The sequence below is a fragment of the Schistocerca americana genome, chromosome 1 (assembly GCF_021461395.2).
Source record: "Schistocerca americana isolate TAMUIC-IGC-003095 chromosome 1, iqSchAmer2.1, whole genome shotgun sequence".
In the NCBI taxonomy this organism is placed as follows: Eukaryota; Metazoa; Arthropoda; class Insecta; order Orthoptera; family Acrididae; genus Schistocerca; species Schistocerca americana.
The window spans coordinates 893,579,476-893,603,943 of NC_060119.1; the positions used below are offsets into that span (position 1 = coordinate 893,579,476).

Consider the following 24,468-nt stretch of genomic DNA (forward strand, 5'->3'; position numbering starts at 1 on the left):
GTTCATCAAGTTGTGCTTTTTTTATGGATGAGCAAAAAGGATGATCTCTCAAAAACACAAGTTTTGAACATATAATTTGTTTTTGTAACATGTCAGAAAACAGCTTGATTACCTTGTACCCAGATACCAGTTTCAATTTTTTTATGAGTTTTCACTTGCAGTTACACATCTGTTATTCTTTAAGAAGTGATGAAATTCATTACCACGGATTATTGTATAAATGTTGTAGTGTAAATTTAACTTCCTTCACTTACAGATTTTACACAAAGTATTGGAGAGGATTGCAATTTTTAATCATATATGCCAATTACATGTGTTTTTGCTCATCTTTTGGGATGTTTAAACATTTTCCTCGATCCTGCATTTTTTAAGTCTGGACTCCATGAAAACATAAAATATGGGGTTACACTATAATTTGGAGTGGTTATCCAGAGATGAAGAGGCTTGGACACGATAGACTACCATGGAGAGCTGCATCAAAGCAATATTTCGACTGGAGATAACAACAACAATAAGCTTAATAACAAATATCTCATAATTTAATTCAAAATACATTTTTGAGTATACTGAATTGCAATCTGTCATAGTCATACACAGGTGCAATGAGTAATTGTCCACCCTGTTTTCTCCAACATTTCAGAAGGACTTGTCAACAGAACTAGCTGCAAGAACTAAAGCAGAAAGAAATAAACAAGATGAAGTAAGAACTGGAAGTGGAAAGAGGAAATCTGCTCCTGTTGCAGTTACTACATTAAGTCCTCCAACTGCCTCGAAAAGCAGTCGCCCTAAAAAGCAACAACGTACTGGAGTGGGCCCTCCTGCTACAAATTCTACTTCTCCAAGTAGTAATAGTATTGCAGGAGGTGGCAGTAGTGGAGGTAGTAGTGGAGGGCGTAAGAAAGAGAAGTTGTACTGCCTTTGCAGGACACCATATGATGAAACAAAGTAAGTAATATTGATTTGAGGAACAAATTCTATAATTGTTAAAATGCCATTTATATCTTATTATCTTGAATGCTTTTTTTGCTTGTCTGAAACAGCATGCTCTGCTCAGTAAAATATAGTTCACATAGGAAATTCACAAAATTCCACATCTTTTAATGTGGCTACATACATATTAATTGAGCGCAAAACTAATGTTTCATAGAAGAACTTTAAAAAAATTGTACTTTGCAGCTGTCTTGTGGAAAATTCTTTGTTGATGTTTGCCATATTGATGGATAGTATCGGGAACAACATTTCTTTAGCATACATAGATACCTTCAAATGTGTTCAAGTTCCTTGCTTGCACAAAACTTTTATTACATTTTTCATAAATGTAAAATGTATCCACATTCATGAAGGCAAACATGTTCATGATTCTTGAGACCCTATAAAGAAACATTTAAGTGTTCTGCTAAGCTTCTATCTGGACCAGTTGCCTTATTAGTCTGTGCTAACAAAAAATCTATTAACTGTTACAATTGTTATTTACAGAATCTCATTAACATCCTGTACTTACGTAAAAGTTCCAATTTTATTTTTACAGTTACTAAAACAATTGTAAAAAGGGTCACTGCATTGAATGGATGGCTTAGAAAAACACGTCATACTCCTAATAAGAGCTAAATATTTCCTTTTATTCTTCTCTTCTAAAACCAGTTCTCAATTTGTTTATGGAAATTAACAGTTTTCAGATAGTCACTATGAGCCTATTACAAATTAAGTATCTGTAGTGTGATATTGGGTTTTCCTAGCATGGGAAGATTTTGAATATTTCTCGGGTATTCAGTATTCCTAATGATGTCTGAAGGTGGCAAAAAGTCAGCTTGCCAAAATACGTGCCCTCTGAACAATAACATGCAAGTGAATACCTGAGAAATATTCAAAATAAGTATGTTGCCCCAACTGAGCCTTCTGTGTTAATGTTTTTGTTTTATCTCCTTTGAAAACTGAGTTATAATACTCTATGCTTGGAGGTATTTTTTTATGTGCCATGTCTGTTGTAATTAAATATTTTTCTATTTAAGTCCATCTTGTTCAGGGAGTGCTGCTCCATTTTCAAACTGAGTGAGGTGGCGTAGTTCTGAGACAGTGTACTTGCATCTGTGTGGATGATAGTTCAAAACCTTCGGACAATTCTGTAGTAGGAGCTACTAGAGCCTTGACAGAATTTTCTGATAAGGATTTGTAAGTTCTCTGAAGTAAATATGTTCTTAAGTATGACCTGCATCACATTCACATATAAAAATCATGTACTGCTGTGAGCCTGATTTGTAGGGTAGGAATACTTTAGACAGCTGAAGTAAATTGCACCAGGATATAATACGGAAAAAGAAATGAGAGAGCATCAAGATTAAGAAGAGAAACAAATATCATTTGTTAGTTTCCATAAATAGAAGAAGATCCAGGACTTGATATTTATAATAAGAGTCTCTGGTTTGCTTTCAGTGGTGTAAATATGTTCAATTTTACCACGTAACTTGTGTGTGTGTGTGTGTGTGTGTGTGTGTGTGTGTGTGTGTGTGTGTGTGTGTGTGTGTCAGAGAGGGGGGGAGAGGAGGAGGGTGGGAGCAGATGAGTTGATGTTATTGTGTGCATAACTTTTTGCAGGTTTTATGTTGGCTGTGACTTGTGCAATAACTGGTTCCACGGAGAATGTGTTGGAATAACTGAAGAGATGAGTAAAACTTTAACAGAATTTGTTTGTACAGAATGTAGACATGCAAGAGACACACAGGAATTGTATTGCCTGTGTAAACAGCCTTATGATGAATCTCAGTAAGTACCCACTAAACAGTATGGAGTCTTTTTGTGTTTTAGAAGACTGCATTGTTGAATCATTTGCAAATTTTGCATCAGGCACCATCCGATCATTGTTGACATATCAGTTGGGAAGTATTGTGGGGACAAAGAATGCTCTGTCTGGTGAAACCCATTTTACCTTTTGTGAAATGCCATTGTTTTAGTGTCTATGATAAGAATAGAGATGTTCATTTGGCTCTTTTGTTGCAACAGACAAAGTAGTATTTGGAGAAACAGATACAACATTTTACATCTCTCAAGCAATGGAGCAATTGTAAAGGGTACACAAAGATACATATTTTAATTTCTCTGCCCAATTTTCAAAAGGAGGTATGCAGGTTTCATACTACAAAGTTGACTTTTTAAAGCCTGTTTTATAAACTTCAGACTTGTTGGTTTTGTACTATAAAGGATCACAGTAAATCCACAATGCATGTGAATGGAAATCAGTTTTTCCTTTCTTTCCTTCAGTGATATGTATGACTTTTTCCTTTGCTGTGAATGCGTGGATCACGTATTTAGATTTGCAAACTAAGTTTTAGACTTAGAAAGAATTTCCATCATTGCATATTTTAAATGTGATATTATTTCAGTCGGTTAATATCGTATGAGACCAAATTTATTTTTCAGTAGTTTTGATGAAGGAAAAAATTGGATAATTTCCTGAAATGATTAAGATATACCATGGAACCTTAAAAAATATTAGCAGACATGACTATGAAGCCACACTTGTCAGGGATACTATGGCAATGCTTTTCAGTGTGTTGTCCTTTATCAGGCTTACTGCACACTTCTGTAATAGTCTTGTCTTGCTGAGTTGTTCTCTTTGTATTCATAAGATGTTGACTCTTAAATATATAATAAAATGCTCATGGCTGCCATGTTACTGGCAGAGAGCAGCAGGAAGCAAGCACATTATCTTTAACAATAAAGTTTACTGTAGTCAAATACTTACACAAAAATATTTTATGTAAGCATTTGACTACAATAAACGTTATTGTTGAAACAAATGAGAAGACAATTGTATGAATAAAGACAAACAGTCTGTCTTCACTATTTGTATGTTGTTTTCTTTACTCTCTCCATTGTTAGCATTCAGTGCTCAATTTTCCAATATTGTGTGTGATAAAAAGTGTTTAGCAGTAGCCTAAATAGTGAGAGGAGTCCAGCAATAACCTGTGGGAGATTGTATTGAAATAATGACATAAGTATGTTAACTTTTAACTTTATGCTATACTAATAGAAAGAATATCAACTGCCCATGAACTTTTGTTTCTGATTTAGTCTTCTCATTCATATGTGAGGGGAAATTTAAATATCTGCTACTTGTGAAATGTCACTTTTTATGTTCTCATGTTCCTTAATTAAATTATGTTTCTGAATTACTGTTTTACTAGTTCTGCTCTTGATAATATTCCATATTGGTTTAATTTTACTGTCTGAATTGTTAGACTAAGATTGATGTACATACTCCAGTGTTTTATTACTGCTCTGCAGTTTCACTGGGAACATAGTTAAGGTCTTCCATTTAGATTTTAAGCATCCTAAAAACTATGGCTATTGTTCATTGTCAGCATATAATTTTCAAACAAATGAAGTTATCCTTAGAGCATTTTCCAAGTTGCTTAAAAAATTGGTGTCCATAAATGTAAGAATATTTTCCTGACAAGAAAATATACTCGCTGATCAAAAGTATCCAGACCCGGCCTTGGAATAGCAACCCATTCTTCTTCAAGATCCAAAACGAGAAGATAATGATGTTGAATGCTAAAGCATGGAACAAAACTGACTTTGTAACTCATCCCAGAGCTGTTCCATTGGGTTGAGACTGGAACTCTGGGCCAGCCAGTCCATTTCAGGAATATTATTGTCCACAAACCATTGTCTCACAGATGTTGTTTTATGACAGAGTGCATATTCATACTGATACAATCATCCTCTCCAAACTGTTCCTCTACTGTACACAGTATGTGTTCATATCCTTCTACATTTAGTGTTTACATAAGTGCAACAAAGGAATCACCCCTAATCACCCTACCCCTGCAGGTCCGGGGTTTAGAATAGGCCCGAGGTATCCCTTCCTGTTGTAAGAGGTGACTAAAAGGAGACTCGCTCTTTTCGGTCCTATAAGTTCAGGTCCTGTTGTATGGTTTGACCTGCCACTTCGAAATTCTACAGAAGTGCGGGTCATATGGGGAAGGACGCCTTATGTGGTGCAGGAGTTATCCACGGGCCCTTAGATTCGATCTTCTAAACCTCCTGTCATGGCTTTGCATATCTCAACCTGCAATTCAACTATTTGGGTGAGGACACTTTCCTGGGTATGTCATCTTCTTCCCTTGTCTCCTGTCCTCTTTCGCCCCCATGACTATTGGATTTCTCTGCACCCAATATCCAGCGTGGTAGCCAGTTTGTTGTGGTGGGGCTGTCATGTACCCATTTGGTGGTAGGGTAGCCCCATGACGACACAGGAATCACACTTCTGATGCCTGAGCTGTAAACTCCCCATGTATGCCTGTCTTCCTGGGGCATCAGGACTCCTGGAAATGGCCATCATGCCAGATGGCCTTTGCTGTGGCACCATTGGGGAGAGCCCCTGATCAGAGTGGGTGGCATCAGGGTGGATGACCCGCAATGAAGCGGACCAAGTCATCTCTTGCTGGTGACCATACAGTGCCAGCAGCCTGAAAGAAGGGCTAGATTGAGGACAATGCTGACAGATATGACCCTAAATTGTTTCCCTCCCTTGCTACACCATGGGAGAAACGTAGGGCTACAGAAAGAAGAGAGCCATATTCGCCTCGGTATTTTGTCTGTAGCAGAATGGACGGGGACTCCTTTCTGCCTGTGAAGCCTCAGTTCTTGAGGATAAGTTTGGGGAAGTGACAGTGCTGTCCAAGATGAGAAGCCGTGCAGTCTTGATTCAGACAGCACCCCCAGCCCAATCCCGGGCATTATTCTCTTGTGACTGGCTGAATGAAATACCTGTTTCCATCACTCCCCATAAAAGCCAGGGGATTATTTCCCATCCCAACCTCCTCTTGCAGTCTGACAATGCGCTATGCACCAATTTAGAACAGCGGAGTGTTCATTTCATCCGGCACATTTACAGGGGACCCAAAGACAACAGGGTTGCTACCGGTGCCTTCATCTTGGCCTTTTGGGTGATTCATTGCCTGAAAAGGTCAAGGTGATGTTTTACCACTGTGACATTAAACCATACATCCCTTCCAATATGTGGTGCTTTAAGTGTTGGAAATTTGGGCACACGTCTTCCTGCTCCACTTCCAACGCCACATGTTGAGACTGTGGACATTCACTACATCCAAATACTCCCTGTGCACATCCTCCCACTTGTATCATCTGCGGAGAGCAGCACTCCCCCTGCTCTTCAAACTGCACAGTACTCCAGAAGGGGCGGAAAATCATGGAGTACAAGACCCTCGACCGGTTGACTTTCCAAGAGGCTAAACATAAATTTGAACAATTGCACCCCGTTCGGTTGACGTCCACATACGCCGCAGCTACATTACCATATCCGTCGCATGTACCAGTCGTACCACACTCTGTGCCACAAACAGTGGTCCCTCTGGGCCTCCAGAATACATCTGCCCCTTTGGTGGTAGGGGGAAAGTCTCCTTCCATTGCTCCCAAAGTACCTGCTTCAGTAGCAAGGCCCCCTCAAATGCAGGGGACATTGGTCCCCACCCCCCAGCCAGAGAAGCAACGGCCTCCTCCTACTCCTCTCCTGCGGAACGGGTCCTTTGGGACCCTCTCTCCCAAGGTCTCCACTAATGCCACAGTGGACACTCGCCAGTGCCTAAAGAAGCCAAAAGCTGCTGGACGAAGAGCTTCACGGTCTTCCTCCGTACCTGAAGCTACTCCAGAGAAGTCCTTCCAGCAAGACCCTAAAGAGAAGCGAGAGGGCAAGCAAACAAAGAAGTCTGCTAAGAAAAAGGACCCTCCGGTGGCCACAACACCACCACTCCCTACCAGTTCTGCACCTGCTGGTGAGTCGGAGATCTCAGCATCCCCTGAGGACCTGGATCTGACTGATGCTTCATCCACAATAGGAATGGATACAAATACTCAATTGGTGGCAGATGGTTACCCTGAGGCATAACCTGCCTCCTTGCATGCTTCATGCCTTCCCAGCCTCACAATAATGTCATCCTCCTGTGGAATTGCTGCGGTTTTTTCCACCACCTGGCTGAGGTACGGCAACTGTTCAGCTTTACACCTGCTTTCTGCATTGCCCTCCAGTAAACCTGGTTCCTGGCAATGCGGACCCTTGTCCTTCGCGGTCATAGGGGATATTACAACAACTGTAGCGACTATAATAGAGTGTCTGGTGGAGTTTGTGTCTATGTCCTGAACTCAGTATGCAATGAACCTGTGCCCCTTCAAACCCTTCTTGAAGCTGTAGCTCTCAGGATAAGAACAAAACAGGAAACAACTGTCTGCAATGTATATCTTCCTCCAGATGGTGCAATACTCCTGAACACATTGCTTGCACTGATTCATCAACTCCCTAAACCTTTCCTACTTTTGGGAGATTTTAATGCCCATAACCTCTTGTGGGGTAGCACTGTGCTTACTGGCTGAGGTAGAGATGTTGAAACTTTACTGTCTCAACTCTACCTCTACCTCTGCCTTTTAAATACAAGTGCCCCCACACATTTCAGTGTGGCTCATGGCACTTATTCAGCCTTTGATTTATCCCTCTGCAGCCCAGGACTTCTCCCATCTGTCCACTGGAGAGCCCATGATGACTTGTGTGGTAGTGACCACTTTCCCGTCTTCCTGTCACTCCCCCAGCGCTATTCCCCTGGACGTCTACCAAGATGGGCTTTAAACAAGGCAGACTGGGATGCTTCCACCTCTGCTGTCACTGTTGAATCTCCCCCAAATGATACCATCGATGTGGTAGTTGAACAACTCACTAGAAGGATCATTTCTGTGGTGGTAAATGGGCTCCCTTGTTCTTAAAGGTGGCCCCCAGCGAAAGTCAGTACCTTGGTGGTCGCCAGAAATCGCTGAGACCATTAAAGAGTGTCAGCGAGCTCTACAGTGACATGTGGCATCCTTCACTAGAGCACATAATAACTTTTAAATGGCTCCGTGCCTGTGTTCACAAGCTTATAAAAAGACATAAACAGGAGTGTTGGGAGAGGTATGTCTTGACAATTGGGTGCCATATGTCACCTTCCCAAGTCTGGACGAAGATCAGACATATTTGTGAGTACCAGACCTTGACAGGTGTTACTGACATTAACATCCATGTCGTGTTTTCTACCGACACAAACACAATTGCCGAGAACTTTACTGAGCTCTATGCTTGAGCCTCCGTGTCAGAGAATTATCCCCCAGCATATCGCACCCTCAAACAGCAGATGGAAAGGAAAGCCCTCTCGTTCACTGAACATCACAGTGAACCCTATAATGCTCCATTTACAGAGTGGGAGCTCGTCAGCATTCTTGCACATTGCCCCGACACAGCTCCTGGGCCATATTGGATCCACAGTCAGATGATCAAACATCTCTCGTCCGACTACAAGCGACATCTCCTCGTCATCTCCAACCGGATCTGGTGCGATGGCGTCTTTCCATCGCAGTGGTGGGAGAGTAATTTCATTCCAGTGCTCAAACCCTGTAAAAACCCGCTTGATGTGGATAGCTATCAGCCCATCAGCCTCACCAACGTTCTTTGTAAGCTGTTAGAACGTATGGTGAGTTGGCGGTTTTGTTGGGTCGCTGGCTCCAGGCTAGCGCGGTTTCCTCCAGGGTCGCTCTACCATTGATAATCTAGTTTCCCTAGAGTCTGTCACCCGAACAGCCTATTCCAGATGCCATCTTTTTTTATTTACGAAAAGCCTTGACTATGGGAGTCTGGTTCATGGTTCGGCGGCACCCTCAGTGTTGCATTTACTCAACCCAGTGCACCACTGTGACGTTCGACTGGGAACAAGAGCTTTTAGGACTAGTCCAGTGAAGGTTAGGCGTGCAAAACTGCTCGCCAGTTACGTTGCACACATTTGTAGTTGTCCTGATCATCCGAGTTACCATCTCCTTTTCCCATCCACGGCAGTTCATCTCTCACATTGGAGGCCGAGGTCAGGGCTTACAATTGTAGTTTGCGTACGATCCCTTCTATCTGAACTGGAGTCCTTGCCTTTACTACCTATCCTCGAGGTCCATTTGCATACACCTCCATGGTGTACACCTAGGCTGCGGCTTCACCTGGATCTTTCACACGGTCGTAAGGTCTCAGTTACACCCGCGGCTCTCCACTGTCACTTCCTCTCGATTCCTGACATGTACCAGGACCATGAAGTGGTTTACACTGACGGCTCGATGGCTGATTGTCACATTGGCTTCGCATGGAGGATGTGTTGAACAACACTCCTTGCCAGAGGGCTGCAGTGTTTTCACTGCAGAGCTGGTGGCCATTTCTCGTGCTCTTGAGCTCATCCACTCATGCCCTGGCGAATTGTTTCTCCTCTGTACTGACTCCTTGAGCAGCCTACAAACTATCGACCAGTGTTATCTATCCTTTGGTAGCGACCATCCAGGAGTCCATCTGTGACCTGGAACGGTCCAGTCATTCCGTGGTGTTTGTGAGGACCCCAGACCACGTCGGAATCCCAGGAAACGAACATGTCGACAGGCTGGTCAAACAGGTTGTACGGAAACCTCTTCTGGAGATCGGCATCCCTGTAACTGATTTGCGATCATTATTACGCCACAAGGTTTTTCTGCTTTGGGAGACAGAATGGCATAATCTCAGTATGCACAACAAACTGTGTGCCCTTAAGGAGACTGTGAATGTGTTGAAGACCATGCGGGCTTCTCACAGGGACTCCGTGGTTCTCTGTCGGCTCCATATTGGCCATACATGGCTGGCACGTGGCTACCCCCTCTGTCATGAGGACCCACCTCGGTGTCACTGTGGCTTACATATGACTGTCGTCTGCATCTTGCTGGACTGCCCACTTTTAGCCACTCTGCGGCAGACTTTTAACCTTCCCAGGACCCTCCCTTCAGTGTTGGGTGACAATGCCTCATCAACAGATTTAGTTTTACAATTTATTCATGAGGTTTTTTTTTATCGTACCATCTAAGGATGGACATTTAGCCTTCTCTCTGAGGTCGCCAACCTCCCTCCATTTTAACTTTGTCGCACTTTCTTCGCATTTGTTTCTCTTGGTGGTTGCCTTTTCCCTACATGTGTTCATCTCGCCTTGTCTTTTTTGGGTGGACAGTTTAATGTGTTGCAGAGTCGTTGGCTCATACTCTTTTATTATTATGATCAGCGAGCCCAGCCATCTGCTCTATGGTTTTAACACGTTCTTCTACTTTTCTTTGTGGTGTATGTTTTCTCCATTTTTTGTTCATTCCATTCGTTTTCTTTTTAGATGTGGTTTTCGGTGTTTTTGTACCGTGAGCCTTGCTTGCGTCAGGAAAAAGGGACTGATGACCCTGTAGTTTGGTCCCTTTATAAGCAAAACCAACCAACCAACCTAATCACCCTAACCATCGAAGACACTCCCATACCATAACAGCACCACCACCACCACTACCACTACCACTGCCACCACCACCACTGCCACCACCTCCTCCACTGTTGGCACTACAGATGATGGGATGTAATGTTCTCCAGGCATTTGCCAAATGCAAGTTCTTCCATCAGATTGTCGCAGGATATACGAGGACAGTTCAATAAGTAATGCAACACTTTTTTTTCTGAAACAGGGGTTGTTTTATTCAGCATTGAAATACACCAGGTTATTCCCCAATCTTTTAGCTACACAACACTATTTTTCAACGTAATCTCCATTCAATGCTACGGCCTTACGCCACCTTGAAATGAGGGCCTGTATGCCTGCACGGTACCATTCCACTGGTCGATGTCGGAGCCAACGTCGTACTGCATCAATAACTTCTTCATCATCCGCGTAGTGCCTCCCACGGATTGCGTCCTTCATTGGGCCAAACATATGGAAATCTGACGGTGCGAGATCGGGGCTGTAGGGTGCATGAGGAAGAACAGTCCACTGAAGTTTTGTGAGCTCCTCTTGGGTGCGAAGACTTGTGTGAGGTCTTGCGTTGTCATGAAGAAGAAGTTCGTTCAGATTTTTGTGCCTACGAACACGCTGAAGTCGTTTCTTCAATTTCTGAAGAGTAGCACAATACACTTCAGAGTTGATCGTTTGACCATGGGGAAGGACATCGAACAGAATAACCCCTTCAGCGTCCCAGAAGACTGTAACCATGACTTTACCGGCTGAGGGTATGGCTTTAAACTTTTTCTTGGTAGGGGAGTGGGTGTGGCGCCACTCCATTGATTGCTGTTTTGTTTCAGGTTCGAAGTGATGAACCCATGTTTCATCGCCTGTAACAATCTTTGACAAGAAATTGTTACCCTCAGCCACATGACGAGCAAGCAATTCCGCACAGATGGTTCTCCTTTGCTCTTTATGGTGTTCGGTTAGACAACGAGGGACCCAGCGGGAACAAACCTTTGAATATCCCAACTGGTGAACAATTGTGACAGCACTACCAACAGAGATGTCAAGTTGAGCACTGAGTTGTTTGATGGTGATCCGTCGATCATCTCGAACGAGTGTGTTCGCACGCTCCGCCATTGCAGGAGTCACAGCTGTGCACGGTCGGCCCGCACGCGGGAGATCAGACAGTCTTGCTTGTCCTTGTGGCGATGATGACACACGCTTTGCCTAACGACTCACCGTGCTTTTGTCCACTGCCAGATCACCGTAGACATTCTGCAAGCGCCTATGAATATCTGAGATGCCCTGGTTTTCCGCCAAAAGAAACTCGATCACTGCCCGTTGTTTGCAACTTTCATCCGTTACAGACGCCATTTTAACAGCTCCGTACGGCGCTGCCACCTGTCGGAAGTCAATGAAACTATACGAGACGAAGCGGGAATGTTTGAAAATATTCCACAAGAAATTTCCGGTTTTTTCAACCAAAATTGGCCGAGAAAAAAAATGTGTTGCATTACTTATTGAACTGCCCTCGTAGCATGATTTATCACTTCAAATCACTCGTTTCCAGTCACCTACTGTCTAGGCATTGCTCTTTGCATGATATCAAGTGTTTCTTAGCATTGATGATGGAAATATGTGTCTTACAAGAAGCTGCTTGACCATTGTCCCTTTTCTTTTTAACACCTTACACTCAATCATTCTGCTAGCTGGACTGCCAGCACTATGGAACTCACAAATGATCCCTTCCTCTGCTTTCATGTGATTTTTTGTTTTATTTTATGTTCAACCAGCCTTCACAAGTGTTGTGGTCCCTGTCCATCAGCACACGACACCTGCCTGGTCTTGGTTTAGTTGTGGTTGTTCTTTTACATTTCCACTTCATAATCACATCACCAACTGTCAACTTGTTGACAGCTTTAGAAGAATTGAAGTGTCCCTGATGGATCTGTTCCTCAGTTGATATCCAATGATCATTTATTTTTGAAGTCACAGATTTCTCCTGACAGCCTCATTCTGCTGTTACTGCTTCTCTGCTGACAACACATTACTGTTGACAGATGTACCTTGCCTTGGGACTGAGATGTGAGGTGTTTGAGCAGATAGTTGCTGTTCCTCCTGTTCCTGGCTGCTGGTGTTAATAGTGATGTCTCTTTAATGGGTTGTTCTGATGGTTATCTGACACAAATAAAGCACATGTTGCTAGCAGTTGTTAGCAGTTGTTAGAAGCCTTGATCTTCCACTTCCTCTTTTTCTTGTTGCTGTTGTAGAACATACTGGTCGCCAGGGTTGGGCGGGCTTTCTTCTTCCAGACCAGTATTCCTCCTGTATCCACTTGACTGAGACATTGATGATATGATGACATCCCACAATTCCTTATTCAGCAGTGAAATCTTGTGTCTTATGGGATAGGGAGGTTTAGGATAATTAGTAGGGGCGAAGGGGTTATCAAGGTGAGAATTGGTACTGTCACGGAGTGGCAAGCAAGCATCTGGTTCCTCTGCTGATGCAGCCTCTTCCCGGGAGGCTGCCACAGTAGGCATTGTCTGTGTGGCAGCATCAGGCATGTTAGGGGAAGACATTTCTTCTTTTGCCACCTTCAACCTTCAGTTCTTCCTTCAGCAGCTGCCACTGGCAACTGACATCTACAACTTCTGCCCATAGTGCAACCCTCCTCAGTAACAGCTTTGAGGTGGTCATCACGCCATCAGAAGCCCCATTCAATTTAGCATACATGTTGTCTTCTCCTTCTTCTTCTTCTTCTTCATCATGGAAGTGCGGCGTACTTCTCCCTCTTGAGTGTGGGGGGAGGGGGGGGGGGGCTGCTGCATCTTGTTCCATGCTCCATAAGACCATCTCTTCATGTGCGGCACCCTTACTTTTTTCGTTGGCTGCTTATTCCCACAGCTCCAGCTCTTGATGTAGTGGCAGCTGCATGAATTGACAGCGTGTCACCACAGTTCACACGTGTCAACAACATCTCGTGGTTTGTCACGCTCGTATGTATCATGTGCTTTCACGCATTTCAAACGTGCAACTGTGCCCTGCAGAACTTGGCGATGTGCCTCAGTTTCTGGCAGTGGTTGCACTGCTTTTTCTTTGCCTTCCTCTTCTTGCCGTCATGATGGTTCCCAGCCAGCTTGAGCAGGAACTCAACCACGGTGGCAACTTTGCCTCCCTTTCCACATACAGACATGTCAGGTGTTGAGTGGCAGAATACTTCTCCCTGTCTCATTTTGTACTGGTGGTACTCATGACATCTGCTGGGCAATTTTGCATTACATGGGGGTGTCCAGATTCTTGTGGTCAGATAGTTGAGTATAGAAATTCCTCATGAATACAGGTTTGAAAAACCTTTGTTAGTGAGTCACGTGGGTTTATTTCTAAAGTTTATTGTGAGACATTTCCTGAGCCTGCATCTCATGCTTTGCCATACTGTGCTGATAATTCTTGGAGTGCATTATATTTGGTCAAACCCACTTTGTATATGCTCTCTCAGAACACCAACATTAGGTAAAAGAGTTGAATACCCCAAGGATTTTAGAAGTGTCTAGTGGTAAAAATCCATTGGATTCAAATCTGACGATTGAGCAGAACATGCAGTAGATCCCCCTTGAGTAGTCAATAATTCAGAAACTGGTGACTGAGATGCAAGTAAGGAAGAAAGTAAGTAAAAACACATGTCTGAGGTGCTATACACAATCAGAGGCACTACAAGTAAATCCTGTCATAACTTGCTAATTAATGATTTTCAGATCCTTGTTTGTATGGACTTTTTGCTATGTTGAGAACACATCACATTTCTGGGCACAAATCATAAACATTCTGTATGAACACTGTGCAGATGACTCTGGCACTTTCAAAATTACCTGCCATTGTAATACAAAGGCTGTCTCAAAAGTAGAGTATACTTCGGTATTTAGAAAAATGTATATAAAAAAATGATATCAATATAATAGAGGGAAACATTCCACGCGGGAAAAATATATTTAAAAACAAAGATGATGTGACTTACCATACGAAAGCGCTGGCAGGTCGATAGAAACACAAACAGACACATACACACAAAATTCAAGCTTTCGCAACAAACTGTTGCCTCATCAGGAAAGAGGGAAGGAGAGGGAAAGATGAAAGGAAGTGGGTTTTAAGGGAGAGGGTAAGGAGTCATTCCAATCCCGGGAGCGGAAAGACTTACCTTAGGGGGAAAAAAGGACGGGTATACAGTCGCACATACACACATATCCATCCACACATATAACAGACACAAGCAGACATATTTAAAGACAAAGAGTTTGGGCAGAGATGTCAGTCGAGGCGGAAGTGCAGAGGCAAAGATGATGTTGAATGACAGGTGAGGTATGAGTGGCGGCAACTTGAAATTAGCGGAGATTGAGGCCTGGTGGGTAACGGGAAGAGAGGATATACTGCAGGGCAAGTTCCCATCTCCGGAGTTCTGAGATATATATATATATCAGTTACTGTCTTCATTTGTACATTTGTGCACAAATGATGCATTCTGTAACAGACCAGGAGACATTTTCAGATAATATTACCAGCTATTTTATGTCCATAATATCGTGCTTAGCGATTGGTTTTTTAATCTTTGTTGCGCAACAGCCTTAAAGTAGTTGATTGCTCTGCCCCCAACAATAGTTAAGAGAAAAATCCAGGAAGTAAATGCAGTAAATTAACAATAATGATGATGATGGTGAAGACTGCCACGGAAAATACTAATACCATGTACAATAATTTGATAAATACCTTTTCTTGGTTGTTATTTTCATGTATAATCTATTCACAATTTTACCTTCAAGAATAATTTCAATGGGATATCTCATTATCATTAATCTTTCTAGGTTTTATATTTGCTGCGATCGGTGTCAAGATTGGTTCCATGGTCGATGTGTTGGTATCCTGCAGTCAGAAGCTGACAATATAGATGAATACATCTGTCCTAATTGTCAGCGAAATTCAAACATAAATTTTGCTAATATGAAGAATTTGAATTCTAAGGACTTCGAGGGCTTGAGAAAATTGATAAAGCAATTACAGGTAAATATTATTTGTAAATGTTTTAGTATATGTGCGGTAATAATTATTTATCTCTAAATATTCATGTTTTTTCCATTAATTTGTAGGCTCATAAAAGTGCCTGGCCATTCATGGAGCCTGTGGATCCAAATGAAGCACCCGATTACTATAAAGTAATAAAAGAGCCAATGGGTAAGTCCAGTCATGCACAGTTCGAGTTTCATGTTTTGATATTAGAAAGAGATTTTAACACATACCTGCTAATTTCAGTTTACCACATCTCAGAACTACCTCATTCCATAGCAGGTAATGAGGAATGGTTATTTTACAAAGTGCTTCACATATTCAGAAAAACGAGGGCTCATTTTCTGTTATATTCTTCATTTAATTCCTTAAGCCATTAATTATTAATATACAAAGCTACTATCAATAATAAATGGCTGCCTTATATAAAATTAATAGATTTATTGTTATATCTTGCATACATAAATCGTTAAACAAAACTTAACAAAACATTTTAATAACAATGAAACCTTCATTCCATTTAACATATTCATTATTTCTCTTTTGGAAACTCTAAATTAATCTTCTACTCAGCTTAGAACGTCAGCTGTGGATATTGCTTCACTTTTCATAGTGTGTTGCCCTTGAGGAATGATTAGATCAATTTCTTGCATTCATAGTACAGAAGCTTTTGCATTATTCTTAAACATCTACAGGCATCCCTCCACCCCCCCCCCCCCCCCCCCCCTTCCTGCCCTCCACCACTTTTTTTGTTCTTTTGTAGCGTCAAATTTGAGCCCTTAGGTTCAGGTGTCCTCTGTGTCTCTCATTGCCCATTTTCAGTACGCTTATCATAAGAATTATTTTACGAACTAAGTTTACTTGCTTGAATCATGTCCACATTCTGTTTTCTAACTTTCATTCTTATTAGTTTTTTTAATTGTTTGGTCAGCTTTATTACCATAAATAAATCAGTAATTGCTGACTACATATACATTAACTAAGTAATAGTAATTAATCATAAATCAGATCTCTTTGTACTGCAGGTAAACACAAAAAAACTGTATATTCTAAACAGAAAGATTTTGTTCACTGTGTAAATTTCAAACTGACACTATTAGTACTAACACAAAGTATATCTAGGTAATTTTTTAATGAAATCTGTCACATTAAAAAAAGTGCCGATTCAACTAATTCTACTCACTGTACTTCACTTCCCTCTAGAAGAATGTGCATGCTATCATTACATTTAAATTATCTCCCCCACCAGAATAAAGCATGATCTACTACACTGTTGATGTCTTGTGGCCCACTTCTCAATATAGCTGCCTATTATAGATTTATGATGTCCATGCAGCCATCCATCCACCCACTCACTCGTCACGTTCCATGGGAAATCTTCCTGCTCATTCTTTAGTAAAATTTACATAGAAGTGCAACTTTAAAAAAGCTCCTGCTCATCAGTTAATTGAAGTATCACTTGTTTGTTTTGGTGTGATTCATTGTTGTGAGTCAAACTTTGGAGTTGTTCAGCTGTATTTTATTAATGTTGTGTTATTTGATAATCCATTAAGCTGTTTCATTGATGATACTTATAAAACTTCATCTTGCTGTTAAAAGTGCATCTGAAGATGTAGTTGTATAATTTTGAAACCAGTCATTTGAATTAAATACCATCAATAAAACAGTTTAACCAACAAGCATATATTATTATCTGTTATCTCAGACTGCAAGTTTTATATCTACATGACGACACTGATATTTACAATAGGACAGTAGTTACCTGTGTCCCATAGAATAGAGGTCATTTTGCATTAGTTTTGCTCGTGTTACTGTGAACTTAAGGACTGGACATTCACCACAACCATATAATAAATCTCTGTTCAGTTGCCCATTTTCACTTCATCTATCTCAGTTTCAAAATCTGGTTTAGAATTATTGGACTTGCAGTTAAGAAAATAGTTTTGCCTAGTAACACATGCTACACTGTTTCTCAGTATTTGAGGAAGAAGAAATAATAATAATAATTTGTTTCTCCCAAAGTTACAAGGCCAATACAAAGTTGCAGTTTAAGGTTTTGTCATTGTCACATGCTGGTAACGCATAGACACCTGTAGGAATTGCCTGCTAGGATATACGGCAATCATTGAGTTCCTTCTTACTCAGAGATATTGACTGGAAGCGTACTTTTCCATTTCACTAGAGAGGGGGTATTACATAACTGGCATTTCCCCATGTTAAAAATAAAACAGCTAGCCTTCCACAAATTTTTAATATTGCCCAGCATGAATGCTCAGTGTATGACATCACCACTCTCCTAGCTTATATACCTGTAGAGCTGTGCTGAATCCATAACTAGCTTTGGTAAGGGCTCAGAGAGGCAATGCTAAGGAAATGTTCAAACAAGGGTTTTGTAAGATACTTCCTTTGTGCCTGAATTCCATTTTTAGGATTCTTGCAATGAATCTGTCTGCCATCTGCATATCCTTCAAAGATTATTATGTTGCTGTGCCACTTTAAAATGCAACAGAGACTTGCTCCTAGACAGTTTACTGCCATACTCATTCCAGTGATTGAGTGGTATCTGTTTTCATAATCTCTGGGTCCTTGGTTCACATCATTTGATAAGCTCACATGCCACTTGGGCCCTAGTCATTAGTCACAATTCATCTATGACCAATAATGATGCCAGATTCCAGGTTGACAGCATGGCTGTAAACATGAATGTGAGCTTGAGATCAGGGCTGTGAATGCAAAATTAGTCATAAAAACTATAACTAAACACAGTAAAAACATCAGGAGTTTCTGTTTACAAAACAAATACTTTAAATCAGTTGGTCCTAAATCTGTTTCTTTCAAAAGAAAGGCTGGCATTCTTCTTTCATCTCTGACATGATTTGTTAATGTGAAATACGATTTGGAGTCCACATTCAACTGTATATCTCCCTATGCCTAGCTGGGTCAGTCAGTTCAAAAATTAGAAGTGCTCACAGGAATACTATTTTCAGTGAGACCATGCTTAGTAAACGATTGTAGTGTTTAAATGAATGTTCCAAATTGACGGCAGCTTTGTTTGATTTGTTATCCATATATATATTATAAAAATGGATGTACCTGTGTTATGGGTGCATTTATATCCGTATGTATGTTTCACATCACCTCCTAACCCACTGGACTGATTTCAGCAAAACTTTGTAAGGTTCTACACATTTCACTTACTGGCTGGAAAGAGTCACTGTGGTGTTAAGAACCTACTACCTACCGAAGGGATGGGGATGGGGGTGAAAAAGCAGTGTAGACCACGACACACGCATACCCATGATTTACACATCCATTATTTGAGAATGAGAGCACTTAGTGACTTGTAACAAATTGTACACATAATTTCAAACCTGTATAGACTTTTGCTTGTTCACCAACCCTACAAAAAGATGAATCACTTACTACATTTTCGCAGTTCATGCAGTACAGCAATTGCACGAAGCAGGATGTCATAATTTATTACATCTTTATTACAAACTATATTCGCGATGCATTTTGAAGATTGTATAAAATAGGTACCAACAAAATGATATCATTGTATGATATGTAGTTCTAGAGATACGTCATAAACACCGAGGTGCGTGAAAAACTTCCGCATCATGCTTGATGTTTAACTTTATATGCTGTTGAATTTATCTACAAAAATACATGAAAGTGCTGGGCAAAATTCGCTAGAGATACAGTGGCGGTCAAAATAATAGAGCCACCTGGCAAAGGTTTGGAATAAAGTGCACATTTATTACTTGACATGTTTGAACTATGATGGAAACCATTACAACCGAGTCACATTGTACTATAGTCAGTTATATCGATAACACAACACAAAATAATCAGTAATAATCGATAATATTCAAAAGAATACCAGACCACAGGGTCAAAAAAATAGAGCCAATTGAAACAAATATATTGTACTTGATCTCAGTCTTATGCAACGTACAGGAACAGTCTTTTTTGCATAGGGCTGCATTAGTACTTCGTGGGGTAACCCTTATTTTTGAGGATTGCCCTGCACCTCTTACCCATAGAGTCTACTAAACGCCTGCATTCGTCACTACTGATCGCATACCAGGCTCTCTGGATTTCTTCCCACAGTTTTTCTGACGATGTAGCTTTTGAGCGGTCAATTCTCTTGTCTAAGATCTCCCATAAGTTCTCAATGGGTGATGCGTCAGGGGACTGAGGTGGCCACTCTAATACTTCGATATTGTGCTCTTGAACAAACTGCCTTATGATCCTTGCAGTATGCTTTGGATCGTTATCGTGCTGAAATTTCCATTTCAGCGGCATTTCCTCTTCAGCATAAGGCAGCATCACATTTGGCAAGATGTCTTTGTACATTTCTGCGTTCATTATGCCGTAGATACGGTGTATTGGACCAATGCCGTACCACGAAAAACATCCCCATACCATAACACTTCCGCCACCGTATTTCACAGTTTTTAAAGTGTACTTGGGATTAAATTCCTGGTTTGGTGGGCGGCGCACATAGACTTTTCCGTCTGAGGCAAACCTATTAAACTTGGATTCATCGGACCAAAGGATGTTCCTCCACCAAGTATTAGGTTTTTGTTCATTTCTCCGGGCAAAGGCTAACCTTTTCCGAACATTAGCTTGTGAAACATGTGGCTTCTTTCTTGCAATGCGCCCATTCAATTTTGCAGATCTCAGTCGTCTTTGAATCGTTGAGGTTGATGGTTGAACATCATGTTCGTCGCTAAACAAAATGGCTTTCAGTCGGGGTGTTGACAAAAATGGGTCTTTCTTCACTTCCCTAGTGATGAGTCTGTCTACGCGAGGAGTAGTTACACGAGGTCGCCCCCTGTTCTCCACCTGCGGCTTTGTTTGTTTTGACCGTCTCATGGCGTTCTGGACTCGTTTTCGCGAAACGTGCAAGACATTGGCTATTTTATTCATGGACATCCCACTTTTGAACATCCGGAACATTACTATACGCTCATCTTCACTGGTATGCTTTGCTCTGCCCATCTAGACGAATGTAAACAAAACCACACGTCAATTTACATACAAAACAACTGCATAAAAATCAATTTAAAGGCACATGTGTAAAGCGGCTCTATTATTTTGACCCATAAGATTCTTACCTTTATGCCTCTTTTCACACGTCTAGCTCAAACGCTTCCTTTCGGACGACTAAAGATAGCAGCAACGTCTTCCCTGATGTTGTCTACAAGGGACTGACAACACGGCACTCGTGGCGATTTCGCGAACTAATAGATATCCTAGTTCTTAATCTCGTCAATAGAGGTGGCTCTATTATTTCGACCGCCACTGTATATGTGAAATATATCTGATGTGCTTATGTAAGCGAAGCTATTGGTAAAATCTCATAATAAATTCCTGGAACTATTTCAGGCAAATTTGGTACCCAAATCACTTACAATCTGGAAAGAAATATGGGACAGTAAGAATTGCCGACCTCCTATGGGGGTGGGGTGATAATGTGGAGAGAGAAGGGGAGAGGAGGAGATACACTGACAGAGAGATGGAAAGAAATTATGGTCAAAGTTGGGGGAAGAGACAGACAGGCAGTGATGGGAAAGGAGATGATAGACACAGAGGGGGGGGGGGGGGGGGGAGAGGAGATAAACAAAGAAAGAAAAGAGGAGGAGATGGACAGGGAGAGGGATGAGGAGGAGATGGACAGGGAGAGGGATGAGGAGGAGATGGACAAAGAGAGGGGGGAGGGGGAGATGAACAGTGTGTGGGGGTGGGAAAAGGTGGCAGAAGGGGGGAGGTGGTGGCCATGGGGTGGGGGTGGCAGGAGAAGATGGACAATGATTGGGGCTGGAGGAGATGGACTAATAGAAGATTGGAATAAATGCATACCTAGACAATGCTGATTACTCGGCTAGTAAATTTACAAAATATAGCTAATAACTGGCATTCAGATGTAGTAAAATCGCTCTTTCAGCACAATTAGAATGTATACGGAATCAGTGACAGCGCGTTTAAACATATTTGTAATTTAATACTGTCAGTTACAGGTTTTGTTATGCTACTGTAGTTCATTTAGTAACTGTGTTTTTCAAGTTGTGGGAATTCATCATCAGTTTGTGAAACCCTTAAATTTCAGCAAGTGAAGAACTGTAATTCTGATTGGCATTTTGAGCTGCCACCCTAAGGTACAATATCAAATTCTCACACACATTTTATGTCACCTGCTTTTTTTTTGGGGGGGGGGGGGGGGGGACACTGAACCTATTACTGTGACCATTTATGAATTTATGAAAATATTTATCATGTGGAATTGATAGATGTCGATAACGTCAAGATTTGCATGAGAATTCTACATTATAGTACAGTTTAAGATATACAGTTGCAACCCTCATTGCTGTGAAAATTGCCCATAGTGGCAAGAAATACAGCCATAAAATTAATGTTTGTTTTTAATTATTTTCTATTTAATTAACAAAATAATTATTATTATAGTTTTCCATTCCAAGCATTAGTAAATGATCAAGGGACATGGATGATCATGAAATAAATACTTTTGAATATGTATATAATTGCAGCTTACTCCAGTTAAAGTAAGAGAATACAAACATATATTTCATACATGAGAAGCATAGTTTTCTGTTGCTGTTCTTTCTTATTATGACAGGCACTTCGTTTACAGTTAGCAACTTTATATGGAAACTAATGATTCTTACATTCTTACACTTCAGTTGTCTTCCTGTTACACAAATATTTATGTAAATGTAATTATTTTTGCTTCAAAAGCAAATATGTTGAATATTGTTCCCATAAGTGGCTAAGATGTCCGCTGTGGAATCAGTTTCTTTTGTGTTGAGAAATAATTTTATTGCTTTTGATGTTTTATTATGTTTGTGTGGTTTTCCCTTCCACTACAGGAGTGATGGTTTATTTGGTATGTTAAATAATGCGGGTGTTGCATTCCACATAAATTTCTTAGGTTCCACATTCACTTATTGACAAGCCATTTATTGTTCTTAGAAGAAAATAAAATTTAGGAAACTAAAAAAAGACAAATGTGGTGGGTATTGCCGATTTTGGTGACACTACATATGCTCCCTATTGTAAAAACTATTACAAATATAAAAGATCCTATTTGCACTCGTCCTATATTTTATACATAAGTGAAGCTGTCTGATCACTTAGAGCACTGCTGTCGCAGTGCATAACAACGAGGAGCAGAAGTGTTGTGACTGTATGTGTTAGACTGTGATCGTACCAAGCAAGGGGTGGACCAAACACAAATTCACATCACAAATGTTTGTGAAAAACCTTAATATTTACTAGCTTGAGTAGTTATTTTTGTCAATTTTATCTTCCAAACAACACAATTCAAAGTTCATAACCAGAATAGTAACTGGCCACAGATGTACAGAACTAAAATATATTTAACTATACATGCTTATGGGACTCAAACATAACTAAGATTCATTCTATCCAGAGAGTGCAGAAAGTCAAACATTCTGTGACATTCAAAAAGTGTGTCATTTCTTTTTCACATTGTTTGGTAAATTCTCTCTTATTTTAGAGACCAGTCAATGCTCACTACAGTTAAGGCTCTGGACTGGAATTTGGGAGAACTTGATTGTTGCATAAACTGTTTAACAATATCAAACCCTAATATTAGAGCAGTACCACAGTTAGATTTTCTTAAAAGGTATGTCACCAGAGAGAAGTAAATAAAATTGATGGCAAGAAAAATCAAAATTAGATAAAGAAGATTTAAGGGGAGAGCTGTTAACTCGTAATCTTGCAGAGGGTTTGGGAGTGTTACAGTTATCATTAAATATTGTTTTACTTAGCAAGTTCAACCTTTCCTTTTCTTCATCAATTCTACTCTGTTCAGTGCACTTTTGTACATCTGTTTTAATTCTTGTGTATTCAGTATGGAGATGTTTTTCTTCTCACAGTGTATCACTGTGTCTTCCACATGTAATTGTGCCAAATGGAGAATGTAAAGACAAGCAAATAGTTTTTACACTGAAGAGCCAAAGAAACTGCTACACCTGCCTAATATTGTGTAGGGCCCCACGAGGACGCAGAAGTGCCGCAATACGACGTGGCATGGACACAACTAATGTCTGAGTAGTGCTGGAGGGAATTGACACCATGAATCCTTCAGGACTGTCCATAAATCTGTAATAATACGGAAGGGCGAAAATCTCTTCTGAACAGCACATTGCAAGGCATCCCAGATATGCTCAATAATGTTCAAATCTGGGGAGTTTGGTGGCTAGCGGAAGTGTTTAAACTCTGAAGAGTGTTCCTAGACCTGCTCTGTAGCAATTCGGGATTTGTGGGGTGTCACACTGTCCTGCTGGAATTGCCCAAGCCTGTCGGAATGCACAATGAACATGAATGGATGTAGGTGATCAGCCAGGATGCTTACATATGTGTCACCTGTCGGAGTTGTATCTAGACGTATCAGGGGTCCCATATCACTCCAATTGCACATGCCCCACACAAATTACAGACCCTCCACCAGCATGAACAGTCCCCTGCTGGCATGCAGGGTCTATAGATTCATAAGGTTGTCTTCATACCCGAACACATCCCTCCGCTCAATACAATTTGAAATGAGACTCGTCCGACCAGGCGACATGTTTCCAGTCATCAACAGTCCAATGTCGGTAAAGCTTTGTGTCGTGCAGTCATCAAGGGTACACGAGTGAGCCTTCAGCTCTGAAAGCCCATATCGATGATGTTCTGTTGAGTTGTTTGCATGCTGCCACTTGTTGATGGCCCAGCATTGAAATCTGCGGCAATTTGTGGAAAGGTTGCACTTCTGTCACATAGAACAATTCTCTTCAGTCATCATTGGTCCCGTTCGTGCAGGATCTTTTTCTGGCCACAGTGATGTCAGAAATTTGATGTTTTACTGGATTCCTGATATTCACAGTACATTCGTGAAATGGTCATACAGGAAAATCCCCACTTCATCACTACATCAGAGATACCGTGTCCCATCACTTGTTCGCCGACCATATCACCATGTTCAAACTCACTTAAATTGTGATAACCTGTCATTGCGCCAAACACTTGTTGACATATATAGGCGCTGCCAACCGCAGCGCCACATTCTGCCTGTTTACGTATCTCTGTATTT

General features: G+C 41.1%; 1 protein-coding gene across 1 annotated transcript in view; it reads left to right on the forward strand.

Annotated features, from left to right (window-relative positions):
* LOC124614612 (nucleosome-remodeling factor subunit NURF301) overlaps positions 1-24,468 on the forward strand; it is a 298,073-nt gene that overhangs the window by 271,959 nt on the left and 1,646 nt on the right. Inside the window, exons 35-38 of the mRNA XM_047142958.1 lie at positions 641-945; positions 2,593-2,760; positions 15,149-15,344; positions 15,431-15,515. Of these exons, the coding sequence (XP_046998914.1) occupies positions 641-945; positions 2,593-2,760; positions 15,149-15,344; positions 15,431-15,515 (754 nt within the window). The remainder of the gene's footprint in view (positions 1-640; positions 946-2,592; positions 2,761-15,148; positions 15,345-15,430; positions 15,516-24,468) is intronic.